Consider the following 24,291-nt stretch of genomic DNA (forward strand, 5'->3'; position numbering starts at 1 on the left):
AGTATAGGCAGGCACAATAACGGGGGGGGGGATTAGATTAGATAAAAATCAACTACTTACAGCACCTCCGAGTCATTGAAAAATCGAAATTCCATATGAAAGTAACCTAAAGGAGTTCCCATAGGTCATTTGCCGACCCGTTGCAAAATCGAAAGAAAACCATGAAATCAGAGACCATGAATGGCATTTGATGCCATTTACAAATAACCACTGTTTGTCATGGAAAATTTGAACCATGACATAATTTACTGATTTTAAAATGGGTTGCTAAATTTGCATTTGATACAAAAGCAAATATGTCAAAATAAAAACTCATAAGTCATTTACTTTAATCTAAAATATTTCACAAACAAATCAAATGACAATGTAGAAAATAATCAAATAAAGTAACTCAAGTAAGGTAACCCCAAATTAAAAGCTTATTGTTTAAAATGTATATTTTGTTCACAATGCAGTCCAATAAATCTAAAAAAGGCAACCTTTGGTGTAAATGTCTCTGAAAATGAGTGCAAATATAATCAGCCCACACAAATTACTCATATTATAGAGCAAAATGTTTTACAAACACAAACAATTGCAAAGAGTTTTTCAGCAAGGAAACCCAACCCATCTATCCAGTGGCAGACATTATATTCTACTCAGTGTTTCTTTCTGCTTTTGGAAAAAACATACTGTACGAAAACACAAAAAGGCACCTGAAAAATCTGCAATATCATAGAAATCAATACAAACTCATGAAATAGCATAAATATAAAGCTCTCTCTCTTCTAAAAAGAGTGTGTTCAATAAAGACCCTGGATAATTCTGACCCTAGAAAATAAAGCAAGCATCATAATAACTCATGCTAAAGTGACATCTGAAAAAAAGGGGGCCCTGTAAAAGCTATCTGTAAAAAAAAAAAAAGGTGTAACTGGTTCAGAGAAAACCTTTAAAACCTCTCTCTTGAATGACACATAGATGTTTGAGTCCTCCAACCCCTGTAGAGAGCTCTTTACATTCACATGCCCCAAGCTCACAGCTCAGAGTTTATGTTGGGTCTGGGCAGCTCGCACTCCTTCTCGAAATTGCAGCCGTGCAGCAGCTCTCTGTAGGTCTCTCTGACCGTATCGTAGAGTGGAGCCTGGTGCTTTATATCGGGGAAGTTCTGAGGTGTCTCGTTGAGGAGGAACTGCAGCCGGAGGCCTTCGCTGCAGTCATACAGCACAAATAGCAGGTTGGCTGCGTAAGGCACGATGCGGCTGGTACGGAAGGTGCGGCCATGTTGCATGTCAAAGTTGTCAGCGGTCAGGGGCGTCTCGTCTCTGAAGAAGCCCATGAGGGCCAACAGGGGCAGGAGGGTCTCGGCATGGCCCACCTGGATGGTCACAGCCTCAGATACATGCCCAAACCTGAACAGGAAAAAAGGGGACATAATCCACAATTCTAAAATCATGATAACAACCAGCCACACACTTACTATGCTATTACAATGTTATAACAACTACTTAGGGAAGTGCTGTGAAATGCATCAGAGGGAAAAACAAAGGAGAAACTATATATTCCCAATTGCCACGTAACAGTTAACTTCAATGACTTTCTCCATTGTAGAGAGCCCATTTAAAACAGGAGTAACCATTAATGGGCGAGGACTTGGTGGATATACCCTCAGGGACCCAATAGTTTTTTAATAACAATCAAAGGGACAGGCTTGATAACAATAATTGGCCTATATAAGCACTTGTGTTTAAGTGATATGATCATGGTACACAATAAAATGAGTGTGGACTGTGGTTTAACTTTACAACCAACTCACCTGATCTCATGAGCAGCCTGATCAAGGCGATTGAACAGGTCATGAAAAAGAGTGCAACTGGACTTGCGGTTGATGTCATGACCATAGCCCCTCTTCCAGTACTGTTTCAGGTCATTTTTGTACTCCAGCACCTGAAAAGGCACAGGTGATTGCGTCAATGAAAATTTGAAAGACCGGTTTGATCTGTATGACTGAACTGGGTGCTTCATTGTTTATGAGGCAGAGGCAATAGCTCTCCCACTGTGGACATACTTGGGCGTCAGTCTCATCAAACAGGTTGCACCAGGGGGAGTTCAAAGATTTGATGGCAAACTCGTATGAGCACAGGAAGAATGCAGCCTCCACCAGATCTGGTGAGAAAAAGTGAGAATTATTGAATGAATTCAACTGGCATAAGAGGATTGCAAGTTTCAACCGTAACATTATGAACTCCCTCAACTACACAAAGTGGTTACGATTTGGAACCAAGCAACCTGGTGTGATGTGATTGTATGGAACGTGCAGTTGGTCAGCCATCTTCATTTGCAGTATTTTCATCTCTGCTGAGGCCTTGAAGAGGTGGACCTCTTCCAGGGCAGTTTTGTTGTTCTCCACATCCTCAACAAATTTTTTGCACTGGTCAAAGAATCTCATCAACTCATCATTGATTTTGTGGCTGGGTCCAACTTCTGTAATAAGACAAAAATAGAATACAATAAGTCCAAACATTGTATATTACTGTTGCTGATCTCGCCCCCACCAGACTGTACTAATGGTGATCAGCATTGTTTAATTAGTAAATTGGGAGGTCCCGGAACACATAGTGAGTGCGAGGGGGGTTATCCGTGGGGCTCTGAGGTACCGGATTACATTGAGAAAAAAAGTTTCAAACACAAAGTAGCAGCGCAGCAGACAGAGTAAACAGCCAAGTAGCCTATCTATGGTGGTGAAACGGACAGCACTTTCCAAGGTGCTGATTAATTCAAAGCATTTTATGGCCACATACTTGAGTATAGCTGCGGGGCTTACACAAGTCCGAATTTCTTATAGCCTAATTTTGTAGACATCAATGTACAGCAACATTTTTAGACGTCACTGCAGAACACCCGTCATATGCATATGCACACATACTCAGCTGTGGGGCCTACAAGAACCGAATTTCATATCATTTTCAAGACATCAATGTAGCAGTAGAACATATATCACATTATCGGAATAACTTCAAATAAAATAAATCAATGTAGGCTACAGCAGAACACACATGAGAATATATAGGCCTCCTGTCTATGTGATAAAATTAAGCACATATTCAGATTAACTTCACAGTACAGAACAAGTTTGTAAAGGATTTTTTTTTTTCCTACCTTAGTTTTCAAAACCTCCCACAATGACTCTCCCTATGTCAAGTCCATTTAACTACTGACAATCAATTTCTTGCTCAAAGTCATGAGCTGTGACGTTTAGACTCCTAAGGCTGTTCGGAAAACTCTGGCTGTAGTGTCTACTTTTTCTTTTTGAGTGTTAACTATGCCCTGGGTGTCCTCTTTAGCCTTGTCTACAAGGCTTGCTGCCACCAAATGCGCCTTGGTGAGGGCTCTTTGTTGTTGTTTTTTTGCTGAGGCAGAGGATGTTACTGTACATTCCAACCACTCTTTTGCCAGTTTAATCCCTTCAGTCGTTTCTAGACCCAAGCTCCCTACCTTTTTGCATGTTGTACAGCCCGACTTTGAATTCTGCATGACAAGCAAGGGGTTATACGTTTGCTTGTTCTTGAACTGCAAATTGCACCTGCTCAGTGGATGCACTGAAAAGTCATTACTTTTTTATTACATTGCTCAACATTTTCTTAACATTTATCATAATTAGTTAAAGCAATGAATATTTACTTTTTGTATTTACATTTGTATCGGCTCTCGTCAGACTTCGGCTGCATATTTTCTGCCATTTTCTTAAAATCTGAAAATGTTGTGAAGCCACGCCCATTTTCTGAAGAATTGCATTCTAGGGCCTAAAAGTACAGAAATAGTGTCCACTGCTTATATACTTCGAATTTTGACGAATGTAGTATGACATCCGGGAACTTTTGGCATACGAACTTTATACAATGGGTGGATCTAATCCTGAATGCTGATTGGTTACCACCGGATATGCCGTTAAAATGCCTATTTACTCTGTTCCATCTGACTCATCAGCCAGGCAATTTATAAATTTGATCTCCACTATAAAAAGCATCTAGACATTATCTCACATTTCTTTTAGACTAACATTTACAGTGGCCTAACGTCTCGGACCTAACAACACCTGTGCCAATATATCCTCCAAACACCGGCTTCTCGGGCATTATCACTTCTTGGGCATTATTACTTAAATTATCAATAAGCATACTACATACTAAATTTAGGTCACAAATAGTACGGTTAGTATGAGTATTCGAACACAGCTCGGGTCTATGGCGCCGACAGACATGGCAGCTCTCCTTCTAGCTCCTAAGCAACCTTGCAGTATTTATTTTTGTGTGTGTATTATTTCTCACAAGCTTTTCGCTACATCCGCAATTACGTCTGCTAAATATGTGTATATGTGACCAATAAAATTGGATTTGGAATCAGTGTTGCAGGATAGGATGAATACGCAGAAGGATCACCGCGCTTTTACATGACGGTCTTTCTGGGGGGCGGGAGAAATAACGAGGCAACTTAATTCAACGCTGATCGCTTTTAGTAGAATGTTTACAGTGCGAACAGTGAAAGAATTAATAAATAATGACGCGACAGGTACCGGATCCGGGAAAATAGTTGCCGGAATGAACAAAGTCAAATCTGAGAGGTGCCGGATCCTGTTCGGCCAGGCAAAAAAATTAAGCACTGGTGATCAGTGTGAGTGACTGAGTGTGATACCCCCAGGCATATTTATAATTCAGGGAATAGTAAAACGACTAAACTAGCTTTACTCAACAAACTCACCTGTCACTTTCCAAAGGTTGAGTAGACCCTCTTGGAAAGCTACAATGCTGTCCACGCATCTGTGTTTGGAGCTAGTGATGAAACGGATACGTTGGCTCCTGAGGTTTTCCTCTGATATCAAAGATGGAAACAATGTTGCCAACCTGACAGCCAGATGCCTATGGTCATCTCGCCCCTTCTCCACAAGCTTGCCATCCATATCGTCAGTGTACCACATTTCCCACTTGGTTTTGATTTCATTCAGCCATTTATCAGTGTTCATTGCGTCGTTTAGAACAAGGTCGTAAAGCCGTTGCATCCTTTTGATATTTTTGGTCGTTGGATATCGTGTTCCATGCCGAATTATGGCGGTCACATGAATAGCCGTGCAATCGGTACATCCCGGTTTTAAAAGGGATTTGTTTACCGAGAGGATGTCATTAATGAGATAGGGGTTTACTTCCTCATATCTGCCTTTCGTTCCGAAATAATTTGCAATCGCAGGTATGTTTGAATTAACGTTAGCATTTGCAACTGAGCAGAATGAAAACCCGGTCAAAGCAAGACTAAATGTCGTGAACAACAAACTTTGTTTAGATAACGCAGATGTCATTTCGTCAAATTAGTTGAGGTAGAAACAATTGATACTTACAAACTACTAAACTAAGTTAGCTAGCACATTGATGTCTGCTTTGTTTGTTGTTGTTTCCCTGCGAACTTTGAACTTGGCAAAAAAGAAAATGGAGCTCCACCAGCCGGCCAACCGAATTATATCCCTGCGTTTTCGTGTGGAACGGGACCCACACTAAAACACTGCATGACTTAGTTATAATTGATGTAGAAATTGGACAGAAATCAAGATACAAGATAATAAAACAAACAAAGTGTTCAGGGCTGTGGGATATCAAAATCAATCAAATATCCCAAACGCAGATAGACCCAGTGGATTCAACATAATTTGGTTTCTTTCGACTGCCATACAATATCAAAGGTTTATCACAGTGCTTTTATGTGCCTGAGGCACAGATTTTCTCTTATATCCCGAGATTTGCACATTTCCAGGATTGTTAAATTCCGTAGCTATTCATCAGCAGAGCAGTAAGAAAACGACAACTGGGATTTGCATTAGTGAAATTGCTGAAGGAATTTCAGGTGTCTTGCACATCTCCATCATTCGGAGGCAAGGACTTTCCTATCGAACACCACACACGCGATTTCTAGGTCTGTTTGACTGGCATCGGAGCTCTTCTGACTGCACACCTGATGCATTTCAAGTCAAAAAGTGAGTATGAAATAAGATGTCAAATATCTTTCATGCATCAACTTTTGCTGGATCGCTAGCTCACTAATTAAGGAGAATAGGCGCTGCTCGTGCTTAAAGGTAAGTAATTTGGCTCGAATCTGAGTTCTTTGCTCGGCGCACGCGGCACTGATTTATCTAGATACCCTTGCCAGAAGATATCGATCCTACCATTATGCTTGTCTACACTGAGCTGCACTGGGGTCGGAACTCAATCATGGTTACATTAAGACACCATGGAGCTTGTACAAGATAAAAAATACATGCATGAGATGCATGCATACACTTGCCAAGCTCGTGCACATGTTTACATGGTTCTGTGCATGCTACAGGTGATAGAAATTAGAATGCACTACGAGCGCTTTCAAAAGTTGACGTAACTGCACTTTCCTGTGGATATATTGTCTCGCATTCCTACTGCCAAAAGGACCAACTACACGGACAACTGGTAAAGTACGCTAAAATATAATTTTATAAAAAATTCTGGCTTGTAGAGGTCGTGAGAGGAAACTTTCCTGATTCAAACGCTAATTTCTGCCTGATGTAGAATTCTATGGAATTTAACGTTGGGTTTCCAGGCAAGGGCACAGTGTGTCCCGCTTGGTGAGGACTGCTGTCCTGCAGTAAGGAGAGGTGAGGGAAGTAGCTAGAGAGTGTAGCCAATATCAGATTAGGGTGACAGCTAAAGCACATTTATTGTAGTGATTTTCACCAAAAAAGGAGGCCTATAACTACAACATTGACCTACTCCTATAAAAACTTCAGCAGACAAGTTTCAAATTCTCGCTGAAGTTTCTAGCCACAAGCATAAACTAGCTAGCTGGTAAGGGCTCATTAGGAAGATTGACTGAATCGAATCCGTTCATCCCCACTCAATTCTCGCTGCGGGATATACTGTACGTCATCAATTTCGGGCACCCGGCTTGCCCGTATAGCCTCGTCCTTATAATTCTGAACGTCAGATGGCTAGCAAAAATAACAAGAAGCTGCCATGTGGGGAATCATAGGTGGTTCGTTTTAGCTCATTGTATCTTGTTATTGATACCATGTCTTTTTGTCCCCCATGATGAAATCGGGGAGGGGACTGTGGATCTGTCTCCGCGATATCTCAGACAGCACTGGGCCAATTTTGGCCCCTAGTTGGGAGCTATAGTAATTAACTGGAATTTGTTAGTCACACGCGATATCTCAATTGGCCCAAGGGGGTGGGTGCTGTATCATTCGTGGGGGATGACATGTTTACTGTTTTCATTCCACTTCAAAAAGCACGAGAGAGGATTTCGACACCCACCATCTCAGATTGTTCTGAAATAGATTCTGTTGTTAGAAACATAAGATTAGCATTCCTGCAACATTATTTTGTTGAAATATCATTTGATCTCTGAGAAATTAAGCTAATTGAGTGCACCCAAATTGACCATTTTAATTTATAGGATTCATATAATATTCAATAAATATAGTACCTAACATCTAATTTGGAACAAACTTTTTTCTATCAATGAGTTAGACATGGGAAATCCAAATAAATGGTCTAAAGCCACCCACGGACCCCCTAAACCCCATGCCAATCCCACCCTAACAACGAGTATATAGTATTAGTTCTATGTCTGACAAGTAGTATGGAGCTGCGGCTCTGTGTATTGTTTTGAAATCCTATGGAATGTATTCCCAGTGAATTTGGTTATGTTTTTTTTCCCATATTCAGAAAAATTAGTAGTTTAAGTTCTTAGGTTTATGTCTCATCCTACATCCTTATATTACCAGGTTCTGACCACTAGATGGTGCTGTTCCAGTTTATTTATTTTTAAGATGTTAAAGGGATAGTTCACCCAAATTACTAAATTACAATTGGTTTCCTTACCCTGTAAGCAGTCTATGGGCAAGGTATGACAACAATCCACGCTTTGGTTTTGTTGTCCACTGTTTCAAATTCAAACTTTTTAGCATTTGTGACACATTTCCAATGCAATTCAATGGTACCTATATTAGCATTTTCACGCTTCATATCCACATCATCCTAAAGTATCTACAAATGTATTGTGTAACTCAATGATGTTACTTTTAGATAATTTGGATGTGATGCACGAAAATGTTAATATACACTACCGGTCAAAAGTTTTAGAACACTTACTCATTCAAGGGTTTTTCTTTATTTTTACTATTTTCTACATTGTAGAATAATAGTGAAGACATCAAAACTATGAAATAACACATATGGAATCACGTAGTAACCAAAAAAGTGTTAAAGTCTAACTGCCAGGGTTGTCCTCTTAAGTCCAATGCTTTTTGCTCTATCCCTAAAGTCTCTTGCGCAAGCTGTCTGACAATCACAATATCATGACCCCATTACTGCACTTGGCACAGACCATCACATATCTCTGTATGCAGATGATATACTGCTGTATGTTGGCAATGTACCTCAGTCATTACCTAACCTTCTCAGCATTTTTGATAACTTCAACTCTATATTTGGATATAAAATCCACTGGACAGAATCTGCTTTTCTTACCCCTGAATGAGGCAATGTGAATGAGGCAATGTGTAATTTGGGGGCTGCAGGTAACTTAGTGGGTAAGAGCGTTGTGCCAGTAACCGAAAGGTCGCTGGTTCTAATCCCCGAGCCGACTAGGCGAAAAATCTGTCGATGTGCCCTTAAGCAAGGCACTTAACCCTAATTGCTCCTGTAAGTCGCTCTGGATAAGAGCGTCTGCTAAATTACTAAAATGTAAATGTAAAATGTAATTCACAGCTGCCCCTAAAAATCCCCAGAGTCCAACATTTTCACTACCTGGGAATATAAATATATCCTTCTTTGCAATCAATACTCAAAACAACTTCAACACCATCTTAAGAAGCATAGTCTGATGTGGAAGGATGGGAGCAAATCCCAAACTCTTTCCGGCTCGAGTCTCGATAATTAAAATGAATATGTTGCCAAGAATCAACTTTTATAATTCCATGATCCCTTTTTCACCACCGGCAGGATACTGGGATAGGCTACATTCATTACTTGCTAAATTCATTTGGAAGAGTAAATGCCCTCGTATTAAATTCTCTACACTTCGGTGTGAAAAATTTGCAGGTTTCAAATTACATTTTTGGCCTTTCATTTTATGCCCTCTGTATTCATGGTTAAATCCTGTTACAGCTGCCTCTTGGCTCCCTCTGGAGGAAAAACGAGTTGCCCCGCAGACTCCAAGACATAATCCATTCTGATATCCCGCTCAAACACTGCAAACTCAAATTCAGCCCTATCATCTCACAACTTATCTCAGTCTGGCGCCTGGTTGGTAAATATACCAAAACCAATCTCAAATACCATCCTCACCTTCCCTTATTTCACAACCACGCTCTCCACCTAGGTTGTCGTCGCATCTCTTTTCTTAAATGGTCTGAAAGAGGGATTCATACTATAGCAGATATTACTGAAGCCTACCCTCTCTGTGCATTCCAAGACTTCCAGAAACAATTTAACTTACTTGGCACATCCTTTTTCTTTTACTTAAAGCCCTGTTTTGCTTTACGTGCATATGTAGTCTCCTGGCAGCAAGAATGGCCTCTCCATCCAATCCACAAATGATTTATTCATAGTAGTACACAGGCACTGGTCTCTAAATTACATTTTCTGCTGCTTAAAATGATTCAGAAACCATTCCCTCCCCATGCTTCATGGAAGAAAGAACTCCATCTGTAGTATTGTGATCAATTGGACCAGAGTTTGGTCCAACATATACATTTCATCAAGAAACCCCTACCACCAAATGATACATTACAATTTTGCCCATAGAACTTACTGCACACCATGCAAACTATTCAAGATGAAAGCTAGAAAATCCCCAAATTGCTCACTGTGCCCTCAGGGGGCTCCTGGCACATTTGTTCATATGGTTTGTGAGTGCCCAGAGGTTTTATGTTTCTGGAGTTGTTTCATCCTGTCTCTCTGATATGTGTAGAAATGTACCATGTTCACCATCTATTTTATTGTTAAATGATGACGCTACTTTAGACCCATCTGTCAAACAGCAACGTATTTGGCTGGCTGGATTAACAGCAGCCAAAAAGATGATAGCCTCACGTTGGCAGGCTCCTCATTCTTTAAACAGACAGCAGTGGCTGCTGTCATTCATGGATATTATAAACATGGAAATATCTTTAGCACGTATGCATGAGCTGAGTAAAATAAACATATTTGCTCTTTCATCAGTGTATGACTGTAAAAAGACTGCTGTTGTGAACAAATAATCTTACTTTGGAAGTCCTGTGAGTGGGGCGTGGGATGGGAACTGTTTGTCTTGTACGGTCTTGTCACTTTGTCCATGTGTGCTTGTTTTATGTACCTTACTAAAAACAATAAAAACATTTGATCACACAAAAAAAATTTGTTCACTAGCTGGTAGAAAATAAAAATAGGTCTATCACATATTTTCCTCAGGCAAGCAGTGAACTAATCCAAGTTGTAGCCTAGCGGTTAAGACTGTTGGGCCAGTAACCGAAAGGTCGCTGGCTCGAATCCCCGAGCCAACTAGGTGAAAAATCTCTGTACCCCTGAGCAAGGCTCTTAACCCTAATTGCTCCTGTAAATCGCTCTGGATAAAAGCGTATGCTAAATGACTAAAATGTAACAAGTAAAATGGAAATGTGTTGAACACATTGTGAACACCTTCTCTTTCCATGATATAGACTGACCAGGTGAAAGCTATGATCCCTTATTGAGGAGATGGATTAAAGAAGGATTTTTAAGCCTTGAGACAATTGAGACGTGTATGTGTGCCATTCAGAGGGTGAATGGGCAAGACAAAATATTTAAGTGTCTTTGAACGGGGTATGGTAGTAGGTGCCAGGTGCCCTGGTTTGAGTCAAGAACTGCAACGCTCTGGGTTTTTCACGCTCAACAGTTTAATAATAATAATAATATGCCATTTAGCAGACGCTTTTATCCAAAGCGACTTACAGTCATGCGTGCATACATTTTTGTGTATGGGTGGTCCCGGGGATCGAACCCACTACCTTGGCGTTACAAGCGCCGTGCTCTACCAGCTGAGCTACAGAGGACCACAAGTTTCCCGTGTGTATCAAGAATGGTCCACCACCCAAATGACATCCAGCCAACTTGACACAACTGTGGGAAGCATTGGAGTCAACATGGGCCAGCATCCCTGTGGAACCCTTTCGACACCTTGTAGAGTCCATGCCCCAACGAAAACAAATTAAGGCTGTTCTGAGGGCAAAAGGCGCAACTCAATATTAGGAAGGTGTTCTTAATGTTTTGTACACTCAGTGTATATGGGCTTTAAAACAGGGGGAGGTAGGCTATTCATTTGAAATAACTTTTGTCTCCTTTAGCCACCCAGAACAAGATGCCATAGCCCCTTGTGTGGTCTCATTATCCTTGCTCCGTTGTTGCTGTTTGTTTAAACATGGTGATTGAGATCTTTGGCTTTTGTGTGTGGAAAAAGCCCTGTGAGGAATAAACTATCCTTGGAAGAATAGATCCATCATGTATGATTTGTGTGGGTTTACAGCTGTGCCAAGAACTAGTGTTTAAAAAAAAAAGAGCTCAACAATGGCACACAGGATAGGCTACTTGTTTCGTGTTTAGCCTACACATGGTTTGCAACTGAACACCCCAAACACTGTTTTAAATATTTTGACACATAGCTTACTTACTCGATGCAGAGCACACACTGGAAGCATAAGGTTTAAAATGGCCATAACCTTCTTGAAGTAGGACAACATTTCATTACTATCCATTATCAAGGTAGCCTGCTTATACCATTACAGTTCAAGGATAGATCTGCAGGAAATCACTTGATTTCTGTGGCCCTTAATATGATGTGTCAATTCCTTTTCCTCTCGTGACATTCAGTGGGTTGGAATGCGCAGAATATAGGCCTAAGCCTACTTGTTTTCTTCTAGCTGAACATCATTTAAACAGTGAGTATAGGCCTGGAATCTAGATCATGTAAACCTTGTATTTCAAAAGGCTGTAAGGTATGACAGTGAAGACGGATGGTGTTGGTTTTGCCAGTCAGACCTGCTAATGTTGCCAAAAAGATAATGATTAGCCTATTCTGTGAGCATTTCATTTCTTCTCAAGCAAAACTTTGATCATGTAGCATCTGCTTAGTTAGGCCTACATTTCCAACGAGCATGGCCGTCTCCACCCCACCCCCATGGTTGCTGACGACATGAGCGAGCGCTCATTGGTGCAGTCACTTAAATTGAGCTTTAATTAAATTAGAGCTTCAGCCATGTCGTCGTCGGTCTTCACATTCCTGATTCTTTTCCCCCCCTCTCACTCTCTAGTTATGTAAACTAGAACTACGGCCTATTGTATTTCTATTGTGTCAATAACACTTACTATGGGTCTCTTAGGCTTGACCAATGGATAAACACAAGACCTGCATGACAGTGAAGGTTGAGCTCGATGTTCCTGGTTGGGTACAGACTATCTGGAAATATATGTGGTGTCTTTGTCTGGCGGAAGTTCCCGTTGTGTTCCTGCATTATTCACGGGCCTCATTAGGAAAACCTCAGTGCCATTTTGAGAGAGAGAGAGGTTATGAATGATGGTAATTTATCCCTGTGTTGTGTTGAGTAGACTGCACTCATGGCCAAAGGAGTTTCTCATTACCTGTGGCTGTTCTGCAATTTGTTTTTTCGCAATGATAATGCCTACTAAGAGACTGGCTGAAAGGCAATGCCTTTGTTTGGTAGGTAGGCTACTATGCTTTGAAATGTATAGACAGTGATGAGGGTTGGATTTGATTGTAGCTGTGTATGGCTTTCACTGGCATCAGTAATAAAGTCTTAATTCCTTCCATTGGCTGAAACTGACCTGATCTTTTCACAATTTAGCCTACTGTAAATTTAACCGAACAAGCTTGATATAATGTTTCATTTCCTCAACTTTCCCATCCACCACAGGCTGGTTTGTCTTTCAGATGGATGTGGTTTGAGATGGAGATTCATGCATTCATTGAATTTAATTTCACGGTCAGTCAAAGGCCAAACACACACTGCTGTGTTGTTGGCATCAAGATTGATTGTCATGACCAAATGAGCACTGATAAATTAGCTTGGCTGTTTAAGATAATCAGAGGTCACACTTGGGCTTTAGATTTTGCACTTTTCAGGCTCTTACAATGTCTCCAATTGTTGAGTTTTGTCCTGGCTGATCTAGCTGATACTTAACTGCTTTTGTTGCTGATGAAACACTGGTTAGTGCAAATAGGGGGAATGGACTGAGAAAATTCCTGAAACACACAGTTCGAGTCTGTTGGTAGTTAAGCCTATGAATCACACTACCAGGAGCTGTCCTGTTGGCCAACAAAACATATGTATATGTAAAGTGGATGGAAATCAGTTGACCTTGGTCCAGTTGAGTCATTGTTTTAATTTCTGTCTGTGCAACAGTAGTGCCTAAGGCACCATGGTTTGTTGAAGAAATGAAGAGAAGTTTGAATTCACCCATTTGTATTGCAATAATATCATGACTCATTTGTGGCCTGAAACCCGGGGTCAAAACTGAGGCAAGTGTGGACTGAAGTCTAGACAAGTTTGAACTGATCTCCATAATATATAAACAACTTTTGGAAAGCGCATATGCTGAGCTAGCCATTAAAAAGGTATGGTCCACATATCTAATTGAATCTGAACAACCATTTAACTGGAACAGAATATGGAAAAATATGACCTTGGCATCCTGTAATCCGATCCAACAATTTACACATTTTAAGTTTGTTCACAGACTTTATTTTACACCAAGGAAACGTTTTATAATGAAATTGGCCCCAACTCCCAACTGTTCACTGTGTTCCCTAAATCAGGTAGGCACATTCCTCCATATGATGTGGGAGTGACCTTCAGTTAAATGCTTCTGGGGCAAAGTTACGAAATACATTTCGAAGTGCATGAATGCAAATATTAAATGCTTTGCATCTATTACGTTAACAATGATAGCTCCTTGAATCTCTCAATCAGAGACTATTACTGCTGGCAGGCAGCACTGCTGCAAAAAAGATGTTGGCTCTTAGATGGCAATCACCTCACTCTCTCCCAATTCGCCAGTCGATACAGTTACTATTAGAAGTTATAACATTAGGATTATCGAACAGCGAACAATTGAGGCCCGGACAAATATACTTAACTCTGTAAAGAATATTAGCTAAAACCCAACACATACAAATAAATAATTCATAAAGCCCAACACGTACACTACCGTTCAAAAGTTTGGGGTCACTTAGAAATGTCCTTGTTTTCGAAAGAAAAGCAATTTTTATTGTCCATAAAAAATAACATCAAATTGATCAGAAATAGAGTGTAGACATTGTTAATGTTGTAAATGGCAATTGTAGCTGGAAACGGCTGATTTTTAATGGAATATCTACATAGGCGTACAGAGGCCCATTATCAGCAACCATCAGTCCTGTGTTCCAATGGCACGTTGTGTTTGCTAATCCAAGTTTATCATTTTAAAAGGCTAATTGATCATTAGAAAACCATTTTGCAATTATGTTAGCACAGTTGTGCACCGGGGCCTCCCACTCCTCTTTCTATTCTGGTTAGAGCCAGTTTGCGCTGTTCTTTGAAGGGAGTAGTACACAGCTTTGTGTACGAGATCTTCAGTTTCTTGGCAATTTCTTGCATGGAATAGCCTTCATTTCTCAGAACAAGAATAGACTGATGAGTTTCAGAAGAAAGTTTTATTTGTTTCTGGTCATTTTGAGCCTGTAATCGAACCCACAATTGCTGATGCTCCAGATACTCTACTAGTCTCAAGAAAGCCAGTTTTATTGCTTCTTTAATCAGCACAACAGTTTTCAGCTATGCTAACATAATTGCAAAGGGTTTTCTAATGATCAATTCGCCTTTTAAAATGATAAACTTGGATTAGCAAACACAACGTGCCATTGGAACACAGGACTGATGGTTGCTGATAATGGGCCTCTGTACGCCTATGTAGATATTCCATTAAACATCAGCCGTTTCCAGCTACAATAGCCATTTGATGTTATTTTAATGGACAAAAAAATTGCTTTTCTTTTCGAAAACAAGGACATTTCTAAGTGACCCCAAACTTTTGAACGGTAGTGTACATACAAACAATATACAGTATATGTACTTTACAGTGCCTTCAGAAAGTATTATCACCCCCTTTCCCAAATTTTATTGGGTTATAGCCTGAATGATTTTTTGTTTCTATTGAGTTTACTATCAATTAAATGTATTTCTTACTGTTATTTTATTTTGAGTGTCAGCCTACTGGTACATGTTTAATAAACGTAGAATTTGAAATGGACAACCCCCCTAACAAAAAAATAACATTTGTAAAAAAAATCTGGTATAAAAAAAAAAGTGTGACCCGAAGTAAAACGTTCAGTTGTTGGCAGAACAGAAATGCCTGTGTGAAGTGCATGGGCAGCTTTCCAGACTGTCTGAAAAGTATGCAATGGTCCTCCACCGTTCAACTGGAAAGGTCACTGCAGAGATAGGCAACTTTTTATCTCTCAGCATACCTAATTCCCAATCCCAACATTGGTAATGTACTGTATCAGAGAGAGCAGATCATTTGTAGACCTTGTGAAGTTGCATAATGATTTTTACAGCCGCTCCATTTTTCTTCTTTAATATCTTCTCTGCGAAGAACATTGTTAATAATTATTTCTAGGTATTAGGATATCTGTTTCCGAATGTTAATGGCTTTTTGATCCTCTATGTCTGTCTCATACTTTTAACGGGATGTCTCATATTCAAGTTCTTTAAAGCCAGTGTTTTGGTGCACAAGCGCCACGGCTGAATGGTCCAAACAAGTCAACAACCTTTTGGCCTGAGCTAAGGTTCTTCTCACTCCAGCGTGGTTGCGGTGGTGTTATCAGATCAGTGGGGAATGAAGTTATCATCAAGCGATAAATGATGCCAGCTGGTCACCAGACCTAGACCCTACACCCTCATGTCCCCTGTTCTAATCCTTTCCTGCCGCCTCTACCTCGACGTGGATTTAGTAAAGCCAACTCGTGTGGCTGTCTGACAGCAATGAGGTGATGCTGTGGCCAAATTTAGAGGAATGGCCCGCGTTGTCTCTCGTGAGTAAAAGAGGTCACCAGTCGGGTATGAGGGTAGTTGAAGAGGGCAGTTTCTTAATGAAAAGCTGAGTTTTTCAATTGCCGCAAGATGGTCTAACGCACCTGCCTCAATGATCTTACTAATGTCTAATGGCTATTAGATTGAGTTGAGTCACCAGAAGCTGCTGTGAAATAAAATGTGCTGCTTCAATAGACACCACAGTGGAAACTTCTCATCACAGTTCGAGGAGAAAATGACTCATTCTCTAAAGTAACATTCTGTCTCTCTGTGGACTCTGTAGTCTGACTTTTTCCTCTCAAATTGACTTGAGCCAAGTGAGTAAATGTCACCTGTTAGGTGGCTGGAGGCAAATGCTTTGAATGCACATAGGCCTATTTCTATTGAATGTGAATAGAGAGGAGGGTTGAAATGTACACCTAAAGCCTACATGTCATATCGCTTTGTTTCTGGGTCTTCTGATTGTATGCCTACTTCATTCTTACAAAACAGTTGCTTATTACACATTCAGAAAGTATTCACATCCACAGACTTTTTTGACATTTTGTTGTGTTACAGCATGAATTACAAATGGATTAAATTGAGATTGTTTGTTACTGGCCTCCACACAATACCCATTTTTCATGTCAAAGTGGAATTATGTTTTTGGAAAAGACCAGGGAGGTTTTCCAATGCCTCGCAAAGAAGGGTTGGTAGATGGGTAAAAAAAAAAGCAGACATTGAATATCCCTTTGACCATGGTGAAGTTATTAATTACACTTTGGATGGTGTATCAATACACCCAGTCAGTACAAAGATACAGGCGTCCTCCCTAACTCAGTTGCTGGAGAGGAAGCAAACCGCTCAGGGATTTCACCATGAGGACAATGGTGACTTTAAATCAGTTACAGAGTTTAATGCCTGTGATAAGAGAAAACTGAGGATGGATCAACAACATTGTAGTTACTCCATAATACTAAACTAATTGACAGAATGAAAATAAGGAAGCCTGTACAAAATACAAATATTCCAAAACACGCATCCTGTTTGCAACAAGGCACTAAAGTAATACTCCATAAAATGTGGCAAAGCAATTCACTTTTGTCCTGAATACAAAGTGTTATGTTTAGGGCAAATACAACACATTACTGAGTACCACTCTCCATATTTTCAAGCATAGTGGTGGCTGCATCATGTAATGGGTATGCATCATGTTATGGGTATGGAATGGAGCTAAACCTGGTTCAGTCTGCTTTCCACCAGACACTAGGAGATTAATTCACCTTTCAGCAAGACAATAATCTAAAACACAAGGCTATATCTACACTGGAGTTGCTTACGAAGAAGACAGTGAATGTTCCTGAGTGGCAGAGTTACAGTTTTGACTTAAATCTATGGCAAGACCTGAAAATGGGTGTTTAGCAATGATCAACAACCCATTTGACAGAGGTTGAAGAGTTTTGAAAAGAATAATGGGCAAATGTTGCACAATCCAGTTGTGGAAAGCTCTTAGAGACTTACCCACAAAGACTCACAGCTGGAAACACTTGGTTTGTTGTTTTTGTAAAATAAAAATGGTCAAAAACAACAGTCTTTGTTAGATGTAAATACTGAACTTGTTTTTGCATGGATTCCACGACGCGGTTAGCTTTTAACAGCTAGGTCCGCTATTTCTTGTCCCGGAATCCTGCTTAACAGACAGGTTGAAGCCTGCTTGACGGAGCCGCTAACCTTAGCTAGCTAGCTAAGCTGCTAGCCGTCAAGCTAACGAAGTTAGTCCCAGATTAGTCTTACAATGGAGCCCTCTTTATCTGGAGAAGTAAACAATTCCAGCGCTGTAGGAGCTGTATCTACTACGCTTTGTTTCGGGACAAACTGGATCACTCGGAGTTCCAATGTGGCAATTGTTTGTTTGCAGAGGATTATAGGATTCAAGTGGCTTCCTTGATCAAGCAGGTCGCCAGCCTACGTAAGAAACTGGGGAAAACGCAGAGTGGAATGTTTACCTTTTCTATGACAGTGGCTGGACAGCGTTCACACTTGTTGGATGCATCTCCACCTTGTCGTTGTCCGACTGGCCGGTGTTGCCCGGAGTTCGTTCTCCAGGGGAGCCATCTCCTGCCTCTCTTCGCCCATCTGATAGCGGAGTCGAAGGAGCACAGCAAGAGGAGCATGCCAATCAACGATGGTCGCATATCACAAGCTGTGGAAGCTGAAGACAGCGGATACAAACGACTAATAGTTTAGCCGCCCTGGAGCCTGATCTTCCTTCAACTTCGTCGCTGGTGGTCCCTGTGTCTGCGGCCGCTGTGCCTACTCCTTCCCCTACGATTTCTAAGTCGACATCAGCAACCTTCCGTCCCTGCTCTGGATCGAGCGGGGCTTCTCCATCTGTCGGAGGCCTTCACCAGGTGCCGGGACCTACAGGCTCAAGTTATCCTGCCTCTCGCCTGTCCTTAAAGGATTCTCTGAATCCTGTGAAGTGTGGGAGTGGGCGGATTTCCTCATCCTTCTCGCCAGCTGTGATTTTGGGCAGCTACATGGTAAGAAATGTGACTGTTCCTGGTGCAAAAACAATGTCCTATCCCGGTGTCACGACTTCCTCCGAAGCTGCCTGCTCTCCTTGTTCGGGCAGGCTTTGGCGTTTGTCGTCACCGGTCTTCTACAATGGGGGAAAAAAAGTATTTAGTCAGCCACCAATTGTGCAAGTTCTCCCACATAAAAAGATGAGAGAGGCCTGTAATTTTCATCATAGGTACACGTCAACTATGACAGACAAAATGAGAAAAAAAAAACTGAAAATCACATTGTAGGATTTTTTATGAATTTATTTGCAAATTATGGTGGAAAATAAGTATTTGGTCAATAACAAAAGTTTCTCAATACTTTGTTATATACCCTTTGTTGGCAATGACACAGGTCAAACGTTTTCTGTAAGTCTTCACAAGGTTTTCACACACTGTTGCTGGTATTTTGGCCCATTCCTCCATGCAGATCTCCTCTAGAGCAGTGATGTTTTGGTGCTGTCGCTGGGCAACACGGACTTTCAACTCCCTCCAAAGATTTTCTATGGGGTTGAGATCTGGAGACTGGCTAGGCCACTCCAGGACCTTGAAATGCTTCTACGAAGCCACTCCTTCGTTGCCCGGGCGGTGTGTTTGGGATCATTGTCATGCTGAAAGACCCAGCCACGTTTCATCTTCAATGCCCTTGCTGATGGAAGGAGGTTTTCACTCAAAATCTCACGATACATGGCCCCATTCATTCTTTCCTTTACACGGATCAGTCGTCCTGGTCCCTTTGCAGAAAAACAGCCCCAAAGCATGATGTTTCCACCACCATGCTTCACAGTAGGTATGGTGTTCTTTGGATGCAACTCAGCATTCTTTGTCCTCCAAACACGACGAGTTGAGTTTTTACCAAAAAGTTCTATTTTGGTTTCATCTGACCATATGCCATTCTCCCAATCCTCTTCTGGATCATCCAAATGCACTCTAGCAAACTTCAGACGGGCCTGGACATGTACTGGCTTAAGCAGGGGGACACGTCTTGCACTGCAGGATTTGAGTCCCTGGCGGCGTAGTGTGTTACTGATGGTAGGCTTTGTTACTTTGTTCCCAGCTCTCTGCAGGTCATTCACTAGGTCCCCCCGTGTGGTTCTGGGATTTTTGCTCACCGTTCTTGTGATCATTTTGACCCCATGGGGTGAGATCTTGCGTGGAGCCCCAGATCGAGGGAGATTATCAGTGGTCTTGTATGTCTTCCATTTCCTAATAATTGCTCCCACAGTTGATTTCTTCAAACCAAGCTGCTTACCTATTGCAGATTCAGTCTTCCCAGCCTGGTGTAGGTCTACAATTTTGTTTCTGGTGTCCTTTGACAGCTCTTTGGTCTTGGCCATAGTGGAGTTTGGAGTGTGACTGTTTGAGGTTGTGGACAGGTGTCTTTTATACTGATAACAAGTTCAAACAGGTGCCATTAATACAGGTAACGAGTGGAGGACAGAGGAGCCTCTTAAAGAAGAAGTTACAGGTCTGTGAGAGCCAGAAATCTTGCTTGTTTGTAGGTGACCAAATACTTATTTTCCACCATAATTTGCAAATAAATTCATTAAAAATCCTACAATGTGATTTTCTGGATTTTTTTTGTCTCATTTTGTCTGTCATAGTTGACGTGTACCTATGATGAAAATTACAGGCCTCTCTCATCTTTTTAAGTGGGAGAACTTGCACAATTGGTGGCTGACTAAATACTTTTTTTCCCCACTGTAGCCACTGCCGCTCCTCATCTCATCATTCCATTTGTTTTGTCTTGTTTATTACACACACACGGTTTTAATTCCCCTCAAGTGTTCCCTCTGCCCCCTTGTCTTTGTGTGTGATTGTTTATTGTGGAGGTTAGTTTAGCTCGGTGGAGCTCTTGTATTTTGTATTGCCGGGATATTCACCCTTGTGACTTGTTGTTTCCAGTGCGCTGTATTTTCTGCACTGGTGTTTGACGCATTGCAGCGTACCGCTGTGTCAACGAAATAAACCTGTTATTCTGTGATTTACCCTTCAAATCACATCACCACAGAATCACACACCTGCCATGGAGTCAGCAGGAGAAGAGCCTATGCCTGGAGCCGTGGCACGGATCCACAAGCATTCTAGGATGCTAGCCAGCTTGGGCGAAGCGATGGATTAGCTGAGCAACCAGATCCGGCCACCCACACTCCAGCACCCCGAGGGATTCATCTATCCCGACCGAGGGAGTTTGACGGGATGGCTGCCCGCTGCCAGGGATTCCTCCTGCAGCTGGACCTCTACTTCGTGAACATCAGCCCGGCTCCATCGGAGCGGGAGAAGGTGTCCGCCCTCGTCTCCTGCCTCTCGGGGAAAGCCCTGGAGTGGGCCAACGCGGTCTGGAGAGAAGGAGGAACCACGTTGGACAACTACGGGGGGTTCGCTCGCCTCTTCTGGGCAGTCTTCGCCCGAAGGACGAGAGGCGGGCGAGCGTCTGGTCCAACTGAGGCAGGGGACGAGGACCGTACAGGTCCACAGAGTTTCGGACCCTAGTGGCTGGGTCCGGGTGGAACGAGCGGGCCCTGATCGACGGATTCCGGTGCAGCCTGCGAGAGGACATCCGACAGTCGACCATTAGGGTCAGGGTTCGTTAGGGAAGTTACAGCACCAGTCACGATGGTTACCCAAAGGACCCATAGAGAGCATGTCACATTTTTTATTATTTTGTCCCCCGATTTCCCTGTTGTGTTGGGTCATCCCTGGTTAGCACTACACAACCCCACCTTTTCATGGTCGCAGAGGGTTCTCACCGGGTGGTCGCGAAAGTGTCAGGGTAGGTGCCTAGCTGTTTCCGTTGGTGCAACCACGGTGGAAAGTCCAGACACTTCCTCCACCGTGCGCATCCCCCTCGAATACCTCGATTTGGCGCACGTGTTTTCCAAAACATACGTGACCAAATTACCACCTCATCGGGGCAGGGGGATTGCGCGATAAACCTACGAGTAGACGCTGTGCCTCGCAGGAGTCATGTATATCCCCTGTCACAGGCTGAAACGGAGGCGATGGAGACATACGTCCCGGAGTCCCTGCGCCAGGGGTTCATACGTCCCTCCACTTCGCCCGCCTCCTCAAGTTAATTTTTTGTGAAGAAGTAAGACGGAGGTCTGCGCCCGTGCATTGATTACCAAGCACTGAACAAGGGGACAATACGTTATAGTTATCCTCAACCCCTCATCCAATCTGTGATCGAGTCAATGCATGGGGCGCGCTTTTTCACAAAATGAGATCTCTGGAGTGCATATAACCTGGTGCTTGTCCGAGAGGGGGACGAATGGAAGACAGCATTCAGCACAACCACAGGGCATTACGAATACCTGGTGATGCCGTACAGTTTGATGAATGCTCCATCCGTTTTCCAGTCCTTTGTGAACGAGGTGTTTCGGGACATACTTGGTCACGATGTAGTGGTCTACATCGAAGACATTCTGGTGGATTCCTCTATGCGCGCAGAGCATGTGTCCCTGGTTCGCAAAGTGTTGGGCCGACTGTTGGAAAATGACCTTTATGCCAAGGCAGAGTAGTGTCTGTTTTTCCAACAGTCCGTCTCCTTCCTCGGATACCGCATTACCACCTCAGGTGTGGAGATAGAGGGAGATAGCATTTCAGCCGTGCGTAATTGGCCGACTCCAACCACGGTAAAGGAGGTGCAGCGCTTTATTGGCTTTGCCAACTACTATTGGAGGTTTATCCGGGGTTTTGGCAAGGTCGCAGCTCCCATTACATCTCTGTTGAAGGGTGGGCCTTCCCGGGTCCGCTGGTCCGCTGAGGCTGACAGGGCCTTCAGTAACCTGAGGGTTCTGTTCACCTCAGCCCCGGTACTTCCCCATCCCGATCCATCACTACCGTTCGTAGTGGAGGTGGATGCGTCCGAGGTAGGGATAGGCGCTGTCCTGTCTCAACGCTCGGGGCACGCCACCCAAGCTCCGCCCCTGTGCCTTCTTCTCCAAGAAGCTCAGCCTGGCGGAGCAGAACTACGACGTTGGTGATTGGGAGCTGTTGGCTATTGTCAGAGCCCTGACAGTGTGGAGGCACTGGCTCGAGGGGGCGAAACACCCTTTCCTCGTCTGGACAGACCACCGTAACCTGGAGTATATCCAGGCAGCGAGGAGGCTAAACCCTCGCCAGGCCAGGTGGGTCCTATTCTTCACCCGGTTTGAGTTTACTCTGTCATACATCCAGGCTATGAAGAACGTGAAGGCAGACGCGCTGTCACGACTGTACGACATAGAGGAGAGGCCCATAGCCAACACCCCTATACTCCCGGCATCCTGCATTGTGGCGCCGGTAGTATGGGCGATGGACGCGGACATAGAGCGGGCGGTACGCACAGAGCCATCTCCACATCACTGTCCAGCTGGGCTGCAGTACGTGCCGTCTCTTGTCTGTGACCGTCTGATCTATTGGGCCCACACGTCTACCTCCTCTGGTCACCCATGTATCGGTCATACAGTGCGCTGCCTGACCGGAAAGTACTTGTGGCCTACCTTGGCTAAGGACGTGAGGGTGTATGTCTCCTCTTGCTCGGTGTGCGTCCAGAGTAAGGCACCTAGGCACCTCCCAGCGGGTATGGTACAGCCCTTACAAGTTCCACAACGGCCATGGTCCCACATGTGTATTGACTTTCTAACTGATCTTCCCTTCTCTCAGGGAAACACCACCATCCTGGTCGTTGTGGACCACTTTTCAAAAGCCTGCCACCTCCTTCCTCTGCCCTGTCTCCCCACGGCCCTGCAGACTGCGGAGGCCCTGTTTACTCATGTCTTCCGGCACTATAGGGTGCCAGAGGACGAAGTGTCTGACCGGTGTCGTCAGTTCACATCCAGGGTCTGGAAGGCGTTTATGGAACGTCTGGGGTCTCGGTCAGCCTGACCTCTGGGTTTCCTCCACTAATCTAACTCCCTTTCAATGTGTCTTAGGTTATCAGCCGGTTCTGGCACCGTGGCATCCGAGCCAGACCGAAGCTCCTGCAGTGGATGACTGGTTTCGGCGCGCGGAGGAGACGTGGAACGATGCTCACGTTCACCTCCAGCGCGCCGTGCATCGTCAGAAGGCCAACGCTGACCTCCACCACAGTGAGGCCCCGGTTTTTGTACTGGGTGATCGGGTCTGGCTCTCTACCCTCCATCTGCCCCTCCATCTGCCCTGCCGGAAGCTGAGCCCGCGGTTTGTGGGGCCAGTCAAAATCCTGAGGAGAATCAAAGCAGTTGCATATAGGTTACTACTCCCTCCCGATTACCGTATGAACTCCTCGTTTCATGTGTCTCTCCTCAGGCCGGTGGTGGCTGGTCCGCTCCAGGAGTCTGAGGTGCGGGAGGTCCCTCCGCCCCCTCTGGCATTCGAGGGGTCCCCGGCGTACTCCGTCCGTTCCATCTTGGATTCGAGGCGTCAGGTGGGGGGCCTTCAGTACCTCGTGGAGTGGGAGGGGTACGGTCTGGAGGAGCGGTGTTGGGTGAGGAATATCCTCGATCCCTCCCTGTTGCGGGATTTCCACCGTCGCCATCCGGCTCGCCCTGATCCGCGTCCTCCTGGCCGTCCCCGAGGCCGGTGTCGGCGTGATGCTGAAGCTGCGCGTCACGACTTCCTCTGAAGCTGCCTTCGTCGTCACCGGTCTTCTAGCCACTGCCGCTCCTCATCTCATCATTCCATTTGTTT

General features: G+C 43.5%; 2 protein-coding genes across 2 annotated transcripts in view; one reads left to right on the forward strand and one right to left on the reverse strand.

Annotated features, from left to right (window-relative positions):
* Nucleotides 1–312: 312 nt before the first annotated feature.
* On the reverse strand, nucleotides 313–5,463 carry LOC121547339 (multiple inositol polyphosphate phosphatase 1). The gene is made up of 5 exons (XM_041858550.2): nucleotides 4,735–5,463; nucleotides 2,266–2,460; nucleotides 2,045–2,142; nucleotides 1,793–1,923; nucleotides 313–1,388 (listed from the first exon to the last, which is right to left on the reverse strand). Exons 1-5 carry the CDS (start codon nucleotides 5,324–5,326, stop codon nucleotides 1,013–1,015), a joined length of 1,392 nt encoding a protein of 463 aa, XP_041714484.1. The 5' UTR covers nucleotides 5,327–5,463; the 3' UTR covers nucleotides 313–1,012.
* A 206-nt stretch (nucleotides 5,464–5,669) lies between these two features.
* Nucleotides 5,670–24,291, forward strand: part of LOC121547340 (phosphatidylcholine:ceramide cholinephosphotransferase 1-like) — a 38,426-nt gene continuing 19,804 nt past the window's right edge. The window contains exon 1 of the mRNA XM_041858553.2: nucleotides 5,670–5,995. The gene's annotated coding sequence lies outside the window, so the exon portion shown is untranslated. The remainder of the gene's footprint in view (nucleotides 5,996–24,291) is intronic.

Source organism: Coregonus clupeaformis, chromosome 31 (assembly GCF_020615455.1).
Source record: "Coregonus clupeaformis isolate EN_2021a chromosome 31, ASM2061545v1, whole genome shotgun sequence".
Taxonomy (NCBI): Eukaryota; Metazoa; Chordata; class Actinopteri; order Salmoniformes; family Salmonidae; genus Coregonus; species Coregonus clupeaformis.